The sequence below is a fragment of the Pogoniulus pusillus genome, chromosome 2 (genome assembly GCF_015220805.1).
Source record: "Pogoniulus pusillus isolate bPogPus1 chromosome 2, bPogPus1.pri, whole genome shotgun sequence".
Lineage (NCBI taxonomy): Eukaryota > Metazoa > Chordata > Aves > Piciformes > Lybiidae > Pogoniulus > Pogoniulus pusillus.
The window spans coordinates 31283747-31299554 of record NC_087265.1 but is presented as its reverse complement, the minus strand read 5'-3'; the positions used below and the strand labels follow the sequence as shown (position 1 = coordinate 31299554).

Sequence of the window (15808 nt, the reverse complement as noted above, 5' to 3'; positions counted from 1 at the left end):
AGGTTGCTACCAGACTTTCAGTCATGCACAGTAAATGTTAGATGTGGACTCGTCTCTGTCCTGATTGATTGATTTACTTCCTCTGAGCTAGCATGCAATGCTTTTTTTTTCCCCCATCAATACCACCTGCAGAATATCAAAAATGTTCATTTGGTCTAAGTAACTATCAATTAAAGTATGGTAGAAATAATGCTATGGAGGACACAAGCTGAACGTTTAATGTTTACAGAGTAATACAATGTTGGCATATTTGAGAACACCCTCCAAAGGCTGAGTCTTCTCAGAGGAGCAGGGTCAGGAAACACTGAGATGGCATATTTGACTTGTGCAGCTGCTGGATTTGCTTTGTCAAATGAGGGCTTTCCTGAACACTTGTGAGTATTTCACAGAATCATAGAATGGTCCAGGCAGGAAGGGACCTCCAAAGGTCATCTAGGCCAACCCTCACTGCAGTCAGCAGGTACATGCTCAACTAGATCAGGTTGCCTGGAGCCCTGGGAGCTCCGACTTACCCTCCCATGGGTTCTAGTGGTCCTAGTTTATTAAAGTGCCAAAGCACTTCGAGTAACAACATGTTAAATCTTTCTTAACCAACTACAGTCAAGGAGGTGAAGTAACACTTTACATGACAGGAAGATTTGGTTCATGCTTAATCATTATCTCAGTGCTATTTATGTCACTGATACTATCAGAAACCATTGCTTATTGTACTGATCAGATCACTGCACCGAGGATTTTTTCCCCTGTGTGTTTCTTGTCACCTGTAGTCTTCTTTTGCTGTTGGTTCAAAAACCCTTTAGGGAAGCATGACTTGTTCTTACAAACTGCCTTTGCCCAGTACAAAGGAACTTTGTTGGGAACCATGATGGAAGTAATTGTGTAATCATCTAAATAGTACCCAGACACCACTGAGAAGGTATTTAAAAACGTAACAGCCGGCTTACTTACATTATTTGATGCAGAATACAGACCTTAAGGTAGGAACTAAGAGCAGCACTCTGATACACAAGCTGAGGTTACTAAGACACAAAGAACCAAATGGGTGGTGGGAGGATGAGACAGTTTCAAATTGAAAGAGAGCAGGTTTTGATACGATGCAGGAAGGGTGGGTTAAAACTAGCTGTGCAGAAGGTCAGGCATTGAAGCAGGAGCTCCAGAAGGCTGTGGAGTCATCAGCCTTGGATGTTCTCAATGGCCAGTTTGACAGTGCCATGAGCAGCGTGGTCTAAATTTGATGCTGACTTTGCTTTGAGCAGGAGGGTGGACTGGAGACCTCCTGAAGTCTCTTCCAGCCCAAGTAATTCTGTAATTCTTCCTTTCGATGAGGTGAAAAATGAGTTGCTTAAAAAATACTGGTGTAACAGGTAGAAAAACAGGTTTTTTACTTCTTACAAAAGTACCATCATGTGCTAATGGCAGTTTTTTAACTTAAAAATGGTAAAAAGCTATTCAAAAGGATCTGGAATATATTGTTTCTCTTGTTTGTACTGAAAGATACTTAATGCTCAAGAGCTGTGTGGCCACGGAAAGAAAAAGTTCATAAATAAAAAAATATGTACCAGGATGTAAGCCATCGTTAGGTCAAGATACTAAGGGAAAATGTATTTTTTGCTCTTGTGCTTCTTAAATATTTGCAGATTGGCTTTGCATGAGCAAAGGTAAAATGGAATAAATTAGAAGTGGCCCATGGATTGGCACCTAAAATTGAAATGCATCTTAATAAATATTATATACAATGTTGCACAAAGTACAGTTAATTTAACTTGCTGCAGTTGGTATTGGTTCTGGGGAGCTGACCAGCCTTTTTCTCAGGAAGATCTGGGAATAACTTGATAAGCTTTTATTTTTCCCCCTTTTTTTTAAAGTTTAATTTTCCAAGAAGGTATATTGTGCTCAGTTACAGAGAATAGAGAGTTCTGCAGCATAGCTAGAAAAGATGTAAATCTCATGACCCTTATTATGCAAGGAAAACAGAACACAAAATATATATGATGTACAACATCTGAATTCTGTATATATGTGTCTAGTTTTTCTAATATGAAATCTCATCTGATTGTTGAAATTCATAAGGATGACATCTACAGCAATGTTAACATCAAAGTAATCTTGTTGCCGTCTTTGCTCTGGCAGGTGGGAAGTATAGATGCACAGTTCTGTACTGTTTGGTGTCTACTTACAGAGATTATCATGCCCTTTGTTTTCCACAAAGGAAAAAAATGTAGCTAATGGTTATGCTGTTCTTCACCCAGGTCAGGTGTAATTTGCAAACATGCTTACAGAGTTAAGTTTCTTTACTTTGATTTTTGTGCTGTTTTTTACAGTTGCTTACAATTTACAAATCTCAGGATAAGAGAATATCTCTATAAACTGTAAAGAGTGAAAGGTGTACCCCCTGTTCTCTGTCTCCTCTTAATGAGATGGAATCCTTCAGGCAAAGTTCCTCTTCTTTGGGGTACTGTGCTAGTTTGAAGCAAGCTGGAATGTTTTGGTAAAAGAACTTGATAACAGGCAGTGAAATGAAAACAATTGATGTCAACTTCTCTCACAGTCTTGCTGAGAGCTCTGGGAAGAAGAAGTAAATTTTCTCCATTTTTGTTTTCTCACTCTTGCTTTTGCCTTAGACCGAGACACATCTCATTAACCCTGCTCCTACTAACCTTGCTCCCTAACCTCTTGGCTGCACCTCTTTTCTTCCTGAGAACTGGGGTAAGGTTGAGAGGGCTGGGGGAGGTGTTGGGGTGGTTTAAAAGCCCCTCCTGGGGACCTTGGTTTCTGGGAGGGGAGTTGTGTTTTTGTATTGTTTATCCTTTGTATATTTCTGTATATAATTGTATATATTGTAAATAGCTGCTTGTAAATTCTGCTAGCTGTAAATAAATTGCTTCATCTATATTCCCAGGGTCCGTCTGAGTTAGCTGGGGCAAATACAAAGTGTGGGGGGGCGGGGTAACCCCCAAACCATCACAGGTACACACATGTTGCATGTGAAGAGCTCCTTGCAGAAGGTGGTGGCTGTTACCCAGTATCATACGCATCACCTAGTATCCTCTTGTGATGAACAGCCTGGAGCAGTTCTTGCCCTGTCACTGTCCTGTATTTACAATGGTCCTGACTATGGGACAGGCTTACCATAGTGCTTCCTGAGGTACTGGAATTTATTTTCAGATAACCAGAAATGGATCACGTCAAGTTGATATCACACTTACGGAAGAACTGTGATTTCTTAACCCGTAGCATAAATCTTAGCGCATGTTTGTGTAATGGGTGTCATAAACAATTTCCAACGCTGCAGGTAAATCCTAACACTGCCTAGCAGGTATTCCACATGGTATTTGCCCAGCTGCAGGCTGTGGAGTATTTTGGGAGGCAAACTGCTTCAGGTTGGTAAGTGCTCTTGAAGATACAGTCTCTTGAAAATGGTCTTGGTAAAATGTGCTTACACCCTGGAGCCTGCTGTCCCTTGCCTCTGTATGTAACGGCACCCTAAGATGATGAGAGGGGACACAGTTCCAGCCTCGAACTCTGCTCCGAGACTGTGTGTTTTGCAGTTTCCATCCATGGCAGATCCAGTTAGCTTGAAATTCAAGCAATGAACTGAAAAGAGAGCAGCACTCTTTGCAAAATCAACCCTTTGCTCTTTCTGCCATGGGCATTTTTACCTTGTGAGATGTTTTTTTCCGTTGTTACAAGTAATTTTTCAAGCAGAAGTTGTCTGTATTGCAAGAACTAAAAACTTGGTTTAAAAAGATGGTAATAGCACAACAGGGTACTATAATATTTGTCAAAAGAAATCTGCCTATCTACTAGCTCAAACTAGGGGCTAAGCAGTAAAATGTGGGGATTTGGGCTGTTTGTGATGGGCTTTTGTTGAAGGTGGGTGATGTGAACTTAAATTTGGCCTAGTGACTTTGTATTTTGAATTTTGTTATCATTACTGAGGATTTAAGATCAACAGCACTACAGTGCTCTTTGGTCCTCACATACACCTGCTTGTGTTTGGCTTTCATTAGTCTTTTTCTGTTAGCTCAAAGTTTCAGCCAACCTCCTTTCGGGTTTTTTTTTGTTTGGTTGGGTTTTTTGTTTGTTTTTTTTGCTGTGGTTTGTTTTGTGTTCTTGAAGATTGCATCCCTTTTCCACAGGTTTGAGTGGCAAATATACTTGCAGACAGGAAAAGAAATTGCAGCTTTCTTTTTTTCTGTTTTTCTTTGTGTTTAGAAGTTCCAGTGAAAGCACTGGTGTTTTGATTTTCTGTGTGCTTGACTTTGCCATTATTGTAGGTTTTCCCATTAAATTGGATGATGTCTTTAGAGTTTCAGAAGCAGAGGAGTTGGGTGTAACTCTAGGATGACCAGCAGAGCGATGTTTTGTGCTCCCTGATGAGCTCTTCTGAATTATGCTGGGCAAACTACTCATAGTCGTGCTGTACCAAGCCTGAGTTAATTTTCCATTTCTTTCTATAAGACTAAAGGGCTTTGCCTAAGATTAAAAGCAGGCTGTTAAAAATGTTACCGTATAGCATGTTCCAGCACCTCCAACTGGGCTGAAATGAGGAAGCACTGTAGATCTCCTGAGACGCCTGTTCTTGGCAGACTTCCACTCCAGAGAGGTTTGGACTTGACTACAGATGCCTGGAGTGCATTTTCTCAGGTTCCCTACTCCCTCACCTCCATCATTCCAGCCTTAGCTGTGCATAGGCATGCTGAATAGCAGCAGTTACCTAACTGCTGTGCCGGTGTGTGTGTGTGTGTGCAATGTCAGTGGTTGGGAACAATACCATATAATGTGCCTGCTGTTGGTCAAATTAATTCATCAATAGAAAATTATCTGCACTGCAGAGGGAAGGAAAAAAAACCCAAACCTCCCTTTCTTAAATAGATTCTGTTGTTTGCTCTCTATCCACACAAATAGTAATTAAAGAAGGAAACACAAAGCACTTGTAAACACAACTGCTAACCAAGGGTAGTGCCTACACGAGGGTGTATTACCTGCCTGTGAAGCATAACAAGTTATGGGAGGCAGGGCCATTACTTGCAATAGAGAATTAACTCCTACAGATGTGTTTACAGTCTTGCCGAGTCAAGTCTCCCTCTTTCATGCCCTCCTTAACAAGTGCGCTTCGTGCTGAACTGTCCCAGCTTTATTTCACTGCTCTGTTCCTGTTTGCAGGCTGAAGCAAGACTTGCGGCAAAGCGAGCGGCACGGGCAGAGGCACGGGAGATACGAATGAAGGAACTGGAAAGGCAGCAGAAGGAGGTAAGGTTAAGGCTTTGGGGGGCTGTTTGGATCACCTTCATTTCTGGATCCTGGAACAAAGAGTTAATCTATGTTGTGTTAAAACATTAATAGTCTGCGTGGAGCTAATGTCAATTGTAGAATTGTGAATAAAGTGGCCTGAAGAAAATACAGATTGTGGCAAGAATTTTATCTTGGTCAATCCAGTGTAATTATTCACAGAAAATACTGGTGGTTGGTTAGTAATCACTGTTTAATATTAAACTTTGAACTACACAGCTTGTTTGTATGTGCATTGGGGTTGTGGATTGTTATCACTTGGTTAGAAGTCTAATGAATATGAAGGTCTTTTGGCCCTTGTATAACTCTACTTGTAAGTTTCTTTGCTTTGTTGCTGTGAAGCTGGCATGGTAGTCTCCCATGTTTTGTAAAAATGATGGTCTGCTGTTGGCAGTAGTAGTGATAGAGACTGAACTTGGTGAAACATCACCTTCTCCAGAGTGTTTGGATGAGGTGCTTGGTGTAGTTTCTCTAACATTCGGGAAAAATTAGTTGTTTTATGACATCAGCAAAGTTACTGTGCCTCTGCACCTCCCTGACTGTGGGAGATCATGGGCTTCCAGTGTAGGAATGATCTTGAGGACTAAAAAGTCTTGTTCTGCTCCTGATGTGTAGAAGCTGTACTAAATGTTACTCCAGTCTTGGAGACTCTCAGCAGCATTTGTTCTTAAGCTCTAGAAGCTAAAGAAGTGCTATTAGAATGAGGCCACAAGCATGGGCTGGCACAGGTGTACTAAAGCAGGGCTTAAAGCCTGTTTTGTTGATGTGTGTTTAATGAAACAGCAGAATAGACCAACAGTAATTATAATTTAATTTTTTTCAAATAGATTTTGAAGGAAAGGGAGGAAGGAAGGAGTTTGGGGCAGGATGTGGGAATATTTAGTAAGAAGAAATGTACACCTGTACTTCAGGGTTCAAGAGAGTGGTTCGGTTTAGCTTTTGGACAGTGAATTGGAATGTGCTAGCAGACTACAGTGTTGGTGCAGGCTGCAGTAATCAACCTGCAAAAGATGCACTTGGGCAGTTTGCCCAGCCTCAGCTTTGTGCTGGAGCATCTCCTCTAGTTGAGGCATGTCTGGATATGTATTAGCAGCCTGTAGCCGTAGTAGGGTTAGATGTACCTGCAGACGCACCAGGAGTAAGAGCTGTGGGAGAACGTTGCCTGTAGAAGAGAGAAGCCTTTTTCTGCTACAGTTGCTGCGTTTGGAAGGATGATTCTTGCAAACTGGGCCACAATCAGAAGGCCTGAACTGCAGATGAGTGGTGGTGCTGTCCAGTTGCCTGCTGTGCCTTCAGCCTGAGTGATGGGACTTGCCAAGCAGCCTTTGAAAGATCCATGGTAAACAGCTACTAGATGTTTTGTTTGGGTGGCAAAGTAAATATGGGTGTCAGGGCACTTGACATTGGTGTTACCATCTAATTTGCAGATAGCTTTCATGGAGGTGATGACCCCTTTGAAGGTTAATAGCTGGTGCCGCAAAGGGTGTCCTAGTAAATTAAAATTTAGGTATGTGAGCTAAGGCTTGTGTGCATACTCCTGCAGTTAACTAAAGAGCTAGTGATCTGAAAATCTGTGAAAATGTCTGTGTATAGATAGAAATAGAGTAGTACAGGATGTTGCTCTGAAATATCACATCCAGTGAAAGCTAAGCCACATGTCCACCACAAGCTGTTTTGTAATTCACTGGCATAAAGGACGTAGTGCAACTGCACATTGTTTTAATGTTTTGCAAGCTTGAATATTCCATAGCTTTTTTTTGATAGCTTAATCTCAGCCCTCATGTGCAAGGAAGAGCTAATAAGGATGGCTGTGGGAAGTTTTCTTTGCCATAGATATCTTGCAGATATAAGGAAATAAAAGATACATTTAGAAAATCTCAATCTACACCAGGCTTGGCACCTACCCCTTTCTTGGAGGGGAATGTACTGTGGGACTGGTATCTGTACAGCTTCTTGTCTGTCACCCTCATTTCCTTTGAAAACTTTTCAGAGGAGCAGATAGTACATTCCCACTACTGCCATGATGAATAACCAGAGTTTAAAATTAGGATTTGCTTTACTACTTCAGAAGGGGTTTTGGAGCCAGTTAAAAGAGGTAAAAAGCAATAAGTAAATTTATTCCATGTGTGTGTACTTGTACATGCCCTGACAGGCTTCTTATGGAGCATGGATTACTTGAGAATATAATCATGTTGTTAATATGGGTTAAAGGTTTCCAGATGCTAGTATTAGAAGCTATACGCATGGCAGCATAGCACTTGCTAGCAGTGCTGTAGAGTGTTTTAACAATTTATACTGGAAATTGGCTCCTCTCCTGCCCACCATCTAGTATTAATGACAGTCTTAAAGTCTTGGACTTCATTTACTTCATTTAAAAATAATTGGGTGATTTTTGTATTGCAAATCTACATAAGTGATTTAGCTCATGTTCCACTTGCCATTACAAAAGAAGTAATCCATGCAAAAGCACCAGATACAAGAGGTTTTTTGTTCTCTTGTGAATGCTTCCATAGTTAGAATGAGCAGCAACTTCATTAGACAGCTATTAAAATGCCTTGTGCTGATTCTGTTGGCTAGAAGAGTGCACTAGAGGTTGGTCACAACTGCATAGTAAAGCTCACAGGAGAATAGCAAGGACTACACAACTTCATACCAAGCTCTTCTTTTGACAGAAATTGTTTGAAAGACACAGGTGATGGCGGAAACTGCTGCATAGTCTGTTCTTCTGGGAGTTTGAAATTGCCTTCATTGCCAGCCACACTACTGCTGAGGTCTTTGCTTTTTCCAAGGAGCATATGATGAGAGGCTCATGGCAAACAGTTTGGCTTTAGATGATAGTGAGCACACTTGTGTGGGCTCAGCCCTTGCTCAGGCTGCCATGGTCTCTGCTGTTTGTCTCATGTGCTCAGAAGCTTGACATATAAGGTGACTCTAAGAACTCTTCTGGAAATTATTTAAGGTGAAATTTTACTGCTGTGGAAGAACAGCAGTTGGAGAAATTGTACAGCAGAAATAGCTGGGCTTTGAGGAGAAAGCTCTCTGAATTGCAGACTGAGATATGAGAAAGTTACTCTGGAAGACTGTGCTGTTTGCTGTGGTGGGGCAGGACTACAGGTGTGTTCCAGAGGTGGTATCATCTCATCACTTGGCTCCACCTCATGCCAGGCAGCAGAAGGAGGATAAACTGTGCCAGTGTTTTGAGGCTGGGTTTTCTTTGGTTGGTTTGTATTCTTAATTCCTAGGGAGAAGAAGGTAAGGAGGAGATCATTGAGTACAAGCTTAATAGGAAAGTATAAACCAGGTAAATGAAAGGTGTTTTCTGAAGCTGAAGAAATTATATTAGCACAGGAATCAGGATGTGATGTATTGAATGTAAGGGTAGCAGTCACTCTTGAATCACTTATGTGTATATGTATTTATATGTTTAGTAGAGAATGGGTTCCTAGTCATGAGGCTTTAAGAAAAGTGCAAGTCTAATTAACATAACTGCTTGAACGTTTCTGAGATGTTAGTCTCTGCTGCTTTGTTGTTGCTACCCACCAATGATTAGTCTGGAGGTCACAGCAGGTTTTCTGGTACAGGAGAGCTGTTCTGTGAGGCTGTGCTAATGCATTTTCTAAGCTGAAAGGACAATTGTAATAGATGGTACTCACACCCTTGCCTGTTCCCATACCACTGGTACCCACCTAGCTGGTGGGAGACAGAGCAGTGGTGGAGTCTTGTGTGTTTGACCATACCATGATTCCATGGTCTTGTAAACATTTGGTTTACAATTGCAGATTCTAAGGACAGTCCATTTGGTTCATACTGTAGAGTTGTGTTTGGTACTGAGACAAGTCCTTCTGTGCATTCAGAGATTTATTTGTAATTCATAGAAGAGCCAAGTCAAGAGTTGTTGGCTTAGTTTTTTCTGAGTAAAAAATGTTTAATTCTCATTAATTCCTGGCCTGTATCAAGAACAGTATGGCCAGTAGGACAAGGGAGGTTATTCTTCCCCTGTACTCAACACTGGGCAGGCCACACCTTGAGTACTGTGTCCAGTTCTGGGCTTCTCAGTTCGAGAGATGTTGAGGTGCTGGAACGTGTCCAGAGAAGGGCGACGAAGCTGGTGAGAGGCCTGGAACCCAGACCCTCTGAGGAGAGGCTGAGGGAGCTGGGGTTGTTTAGCCTGGAGAAGAGGAGGCTCAGGGGTGACCTCATTGCTCTCTATAACTACCTGAAGGGAGGCTGTAGCCAGGTGGGGGTTGGTCTCCCAGGCAAGCAGCAACAGAACAAGGGGACACAGTCTCAAGTTGTGCCAGGGAAAGTATAGACTGGATGGTAGGAGGAAGTTCTTTGCAGGGAGAGTGATTTGCCATTGGAATGGGCTGCCCAGGGAGGTGGTGGAGTCACTGTCCCTGGAGGTGTTCAAGAAAAGCCTGGATGAGGCACTTAGTGCCATGGTCTAGTTGATTGGACAGGGCTGGGTGCTAGGTTGGACTGGATGATCTTGCAGGTCTCTTCCAACCTGGTTGATTCTATGATTCATGGGGCTACAGGTAAAATGGAGAGAATATTTTTTTCCTGTGCCTTTTTAAAAATTATTTTTACCTTAGAAGTATGGCATAAGATATGTTAGAGCCTTTTTTTCCAACAAATATTTAACAGTAATGTTTCAAGACATGTAAAAGCTGCAGCACTAGGGCTAATTGTGGAGAGTGTTTTATGTAGGAGTACCTTCTGTGTGTTCTCCTGGCAAGACTTTAAATGTCTCTTCAAGGACTGACACTTGGGAGACCACAATTTAAGCTGATACTAGTGCCTGAAGTGAAAAGAGAATGATCTCCTCCCACTCCTTAATCTGTAGGATAAGATTCTTCCTTGCCAATTCACACAGCAGATGAGCCTGTACTTCTAGTTCATGGCAAGTGCACGTTGCTTGTCTCCTAGCTTCATTTTCAGCTCTCACTTTAGGAGTACAGCACAGCGCAACACTTGTCTTTGCTATTTTGTAAATTCATTCTTTACCAGCATAGTCATTGGCATGCAGTTTTTCTGTTTTGAATGTATAGCTCTTTGGAATAAAATGTTACCAGAACTTTCCCTAGTGGGTTTCAGAGTTAAAGTGAGCAAAAGGCTTGTAAATGCTTTTAATCTTCTTGCCCATCCTACTGACCATGCCTTGGACCCCTTCTTCCCTTGCTAGGATTTGGGGCCTGCAAGTCTGATATGAGTCTGCAGATCCCATGGCAGAGCTGGCATTTGGGATTATCTGATGCCATTTAGAATGCCAAGCAGTGCAGGAAGAGATAGAGAAAAGCAAAATTCTCATAGCTTCAGTAGGAGAGGAGTGACTGATTGTGAATGTTGGTTGCTTCTGTGTTCAGAGAGAAAATTAAGGAAGCTTGTGCTGGATAATCTGTATCTTTCTAAGCAACAAGTGTGAAGATGCATAGGAAAATTTGGAGATGTTGAAGGTGTTTTTAATAGACCCTGGATTTCTGCCTTCTGTTGCCATCCAGCCACGCTTCACTGGCTTGTTCTGTCCTGATTTAAGAAGTATTTCTGTGTTAAAACAAGTTTTGTGGCAACACTCATGTGATGAGGAAACCAGGAAAGCAGTCTGCCACTAATACTGTGGACAAAACACTTCTCTTTTTTTTTTATCATACCAAAAGTGTTGTCTTAAGACATTTGACTGCTTAGATGTCTGTTGACTCTAAGGTCTTTGAAGGTGTGGCATACCTGCAATAGAGCTTATTGTTTAAAAGTGATTGTGCTCTCTTGTAACACGCCATCTAAGGAGGACAGTGCACTGATGGGACTTTGGAGCAGAGCTGTTCTAATGCATGTTAGCTAACAGATGACTGGAAGTTCCAGAGTTTATAAAACGTTGGAACAGTTATGATGACGCACTTGGCTTTGTCCCTGTGTCCTCTCTCCACTGCCCTTCATTATGTCTGGCCCTGAACAAGGACCTCATTATTATCTTGTCCATTGTCAATCTGGGTCCTGGACACAAGACCTCTTGTGTGTCTTGCTTTGTGCTCAACAGGATTACCTGCTGTGCCAAGCCTGAAGCATTGAGGTTTGGAAAATAAGACTTCCATGGTGTTGCCTCGAAGCGTGGGTGAAACAGCGGCATGGGAAAGTTAAAGCTTAAAGGTTAAACAGCTCCATGGTAATTGTCACATCTAAACCAGTGGTGTTTGGCTTCTGTGTGTGGATGAAAGGCACTCTGCGTGTGCAACAGGGAAGGCCAAGGATCGGCATCAGTGTGCAGTCTTGGGAACTGTGGGAGGTTTAGTTAATTTTCCTCTTCAGGGTTGTCTTAGTAAAAGGTAAGCACAGTGATTAGTCCTGTGGTAATGCTGGTTTTAAGTGTGGGTCCTAATTATCCCTCCTGTACTTGTAGGAATAGGAATTAATGCTTCCCAGGTATTAAGCTGGGTCTTTCAGTTGTCCGTCATGATGGCGAAGGGCAATCTGATAAGGAGGGCAGAGGATTGAAAGAAGTATGCTCTGCTTCCCAGCATTGGGATCTGGGTTCACCTGAGGGTGCCCAGGAGAGCAATGAATGGCAGGGTTCCACTGAATATTCCAAAATATGGGAGGTTGACTACTCTGCTGTCTCTTTACCAGCCAAAGTCAGAGGTTTACAGTTCTCCCTGGGTCTTAGTTTAGGAGCAGAGGGCCAGTGCTGGTCTTTTTCATTCAGCATCAGTGCTTATCTAGGGAGATAAGCAGTAAGACAGCTGAGGACTGCAGACTAGGGCTATGATCTCTTTCCTACAGACAAAAACCTGGGTGTTCAGCAGAGAACTGGGGAGAAGGAAGCTGCATTTCGCTTCTGGATTTCTGCGGCCAGCTACGTATTTTTGAACAAGAACGGTTTCTGGCTCTAGACATGCTGGGAAAGATGCAAGAAAAAATGCTTCTTGTTTTCACATAGATTTGCAAAGCTGATCAGCCAAGGGAAAATCTCTACCTCAGGGAAAAAAATCATCTGTATTAAGATAGCTGTAGTGCTTTTGGGTATTACTAAATTGGTTCAAAAGTACGGAACAACTTTGTAGAGTCAGCAGTGCATTTATTGTGGCCTGCAAATGGTGTGAGGCTCCATAGAAACATTAAAAATTGAAAAAGCAACCTGGAAAGATCATCCAATATGTAAATTTTCAGCGAGCTTTAACAAGCTGACACTGTGCTGTACACAGGTAAAAGATCTATAGCTTTTGATGCTTTTGTAACTGTGTTTCATCACTGAAGGACAAAACTTATCCTTGAAGAAGAACAGATTTTCTGTATGTAGTTAATGTTGTTTACTTCTATTGTGATGGTAGATGTACAACTGTCACCCCTGGTGAATATTTGGGCTTCCATTACTTGGAAGGAGGGAGGTTGGAAAAGGTTGGAGAGGTCCTGACTCATAGCTGGGTTCGACTCTGGTCCAGTGCAAAGTCTGTGGAGCAAATGTTGCGTGTGCATCCAAGAGCCTGGTGGGTATGACCCCAGGAATGCTGTGTTCCAGCTGTTCATGTGGAGGAGGCCTAGAATGTACATGCTGCTTTCATTTTGCTTGACTCTACAGGGCTTCAATGTGTGCTGCTCTGTATTTGTGTTTTGTTGTGTGTTCTGTATAAATGATGACTTTTTTTTCCCCTTTAAAACGAGCTATGGAACATTGCATTGCTGTTTGTTCATTCATGCTACTTTTTTGTTTCTTTGTTTCTTTCCTTTCCCTTTTTCCTTAGATCTATCAAGTTCAGAAGGTAGGGCTCGCTCGCTTTCATTCTTGTTTGCATGCACTTCCACTTTATGAGTCTTGCCAGCATTTCAGAGAAACATCTAAAGAATGGAAGATGCACAGCAGGCTTTGTATTTCCACATAATCCCCCCCTTCCCTCCCACAGTCTTGAGTGGTGGGGGTGGAGGAAGATGACCCATGTAAAATGTGTCTGGTGAGGCACTTGATATAATTCTTTTCTACAGCCTGTTTGCTAAAGAACAAGCAACAAGCAGAAGAATAATTTGGGTTTGGTGGCTCCATGGGTCACCAAGAACTGCACAGACATTTGTTTGTTGAAAGCCAAAAGTATTGATGAAAATATTTAGGGCCAGGAAGTATTTAACAGGTGTGGACAGAAAGAATGACTTTCAGATGACTTTGTTTGCAGAAAGTCACTGAAGTAAATCAATGATTCTGTGTTTGAGTTTATAATCTTTTGGTAAATACACTGTATGGCCTTTCTTGTGATATGACCAAAGCGTTATAAATGCTTTTAGTTTAATCCTCACCTCGGTTTAAAGTCAAATATTTTATCCCCTCCTCTCAGTTTTCTTTTCATAATTCCAAACAATGGCAAAGATGATGATGATAGCTCTAGCTGAGGTTGCTTCCTATGTAACAGAAGAGTTTTACAGTTCTTGTTGTGGTGTTTGGCTTGTCTATACTTCCAACATATGTACCTAGAAAGAGAAATAGCTCCAAAGAGCTTTCACAGGGAGGGGAAAAGCATCTGTTTCTTCAGTCTTGCCATTTTTTACCTTACTGAACATTTTCCTTCCTCCCCCCGAGATGTTTTTGTCGCATGCTGAATGATAAATGTCTCCTAAAACCACAGCTTGTTTGTTTTTTTTTTCTGGCACTCCAGCTGCCTTAACTGCATGTTCCACTCGCTTGACCTAGCAGTGTGTGTGCTTCTTGGAAATGCTGTTCTCCTTCTTAAGTGTGCATGTATATGAAGACAGCTACTCAAATCATGAGCTCTGGTATTTAATGCTGACCCCATCAATTTGGTGGCAAATATGTCTTACTCCTGTTTTTATTTGTAGAGTTGAGTTCATACTGAGTGACTCAAATTAACATCTGCCTGTGAATCAACAGGCTTGTTATCAATCTCCTTCATAGGAACCAATTTAATCTGGTAAAAATGCAGCCCCATGGGAGACAAGGAGGTTGTTTACTGTTGGTGTCCTGACATGGATGAGAAGATAAGTGGGTTAAGCCGCATGACATCCTGTAGTGAGGCTGCAAGTCTAGCAGTTTCACTGTAGTTTTAGTGAGCAAATCTGATCTGAAATTCTCTCTCAATGGTATTAATGTCATTAATTACTCAATGTAATATCGCTTTTCAGGACAGAAGGGAACTTGAGTCTGGCAAAGGCCTCTAACTAGAACCCAAGTGAATGAATAAGCATGATTCATTCCTTTAACTCATTCAAACTAGGCCCTTTAGGGTACAATGGAAGAGTCCATGTAGAGAAAGGAGAATCCCTTAGACTTCAGATGTTGACAGTTCAGTCCACTGTGAAATGTGCCATTTAAAATATTATAACTTAAAAGTAGTCCTGATAGTCCCAATCATGTTCATTAACAGTGTTCTTTGGGGACTATAAAGCATATAGCTACGTAATTTGAACTGCTGAAGGCAAAGACTAAGTGGAATGTAACTTGTGACATAACAAGTCTTTCAAGGGGTATCGTATCTCCCTCTTGCAAAACTGAACTCAGAAGCCTATGCTAAAGTAAGGAGACCAGTAGGAAAAGGAAACAGAAGACCTTATGAAAATTATTAGCATTTTTGGATCCTTCCTGAGAGTAAGAAAGGATTCTTCATTTTCTTTCTGGCTTTAAAAACTATTTCCAGTGTCAGAAAGTGTTATGCATCTCTTGAGGGGGGAGGGGGAAGAGCCTCTAATAAGGCTTTACCCGACCTGATTTGCTACAGAGCATATAATCGGTAGGATCTGATCATGTATGCACTTCTGACCAGCTGGGGTCAGTATAATTGTCAGTGGTGATTTTCAGGGTGTGATGTACACGAAACTGAATTTTGCAGCAGGCTGGTGTATATGTTATGCTTCTACCTGGAAGTAAATAGTCTGAGCACTTCAGAGGAAGTGGTATAACAAAATGTTTCATGTCACACACTCTAATTTCATGTAATTTAAGGGAGAAATTTTTCTTCTGTGTGATTTGGCCAGGCATTGTATTAGAGATAAGAGGTGTATTTGAGCACACTCTGAGATATTTTGCAGGGAAAGCAGAGGGGAATGCTTCCCTACCCTCATAGGGATGTGGTTAAAGAGCTTTCTAACCACTGTCTCTCTTGCTTGTTCTAGAGAGCTGTTTGCATACTATTTAGATCTAGAATACTGGGAATGAATTTTCTGTTTTCCGATTACTGGCCTAGGAACTTGTTAGGAAAAAATAGGTTTTGTGAGTTCCTGTCTCTTCCTCAAACTGAGAGCATTGAAAAGTCCTTGTGCAGTTTGGGGTATCCAGGATGTATAATTGAGCACCCAACTGCCTGTTCTACTTCATAGCAGACTTTCTTCTCTCCAGACCTGTTATGATGAAAATGACCTCTATATTGTTTAAAGAGGAAGAACTGTGGGAATTAGCCGATATGGTATTAAAGGATGTGCAGGTTTGTGTTCTAGCTTATTAATGAATAGCAAATGAGGTTTTAAAGGGCAAAAGTGAAATTCCATTAATACCATTAAGCAAGTGCTAAATGTAGAGTATAGTACA

General features: G+C 41.6%; 1 protein-coding gene across 17 annotated transcripts in view; it reads left to right on the top strand.

Annotated features, from left to right (window-relative positions):
* The window catches only part of LRRFIP1 (LRR binding FLII interacting protein 1), a 120875-nt gene that overhangs the window by 50932 nt on the left and 54135 nt on the right, over window positions 1-15808 (top strand). For 10 of the 17 annotated variants that reach the window (XM_064159344.1, XM_064159336.1, XM_064159236.1 and 7 more), the window contains exons 2-3: window positions 5167-5253; window positions 13026-13043. In XM_064159344.1, the coding sequence (XP_064015414.1) occupies window positions 5167-5253; window positions 13026-13043 (105 nt within the window). The remainder of the gene's footprint in view (window positions 1-5166; window positions 5254-13025; window positions 13044-15808) is intronic. The other 7 variants (XM_064159347.1, XM_064159244.1, XM_064159219.1 and 4 more) reach the window with 1 other exon arrangement.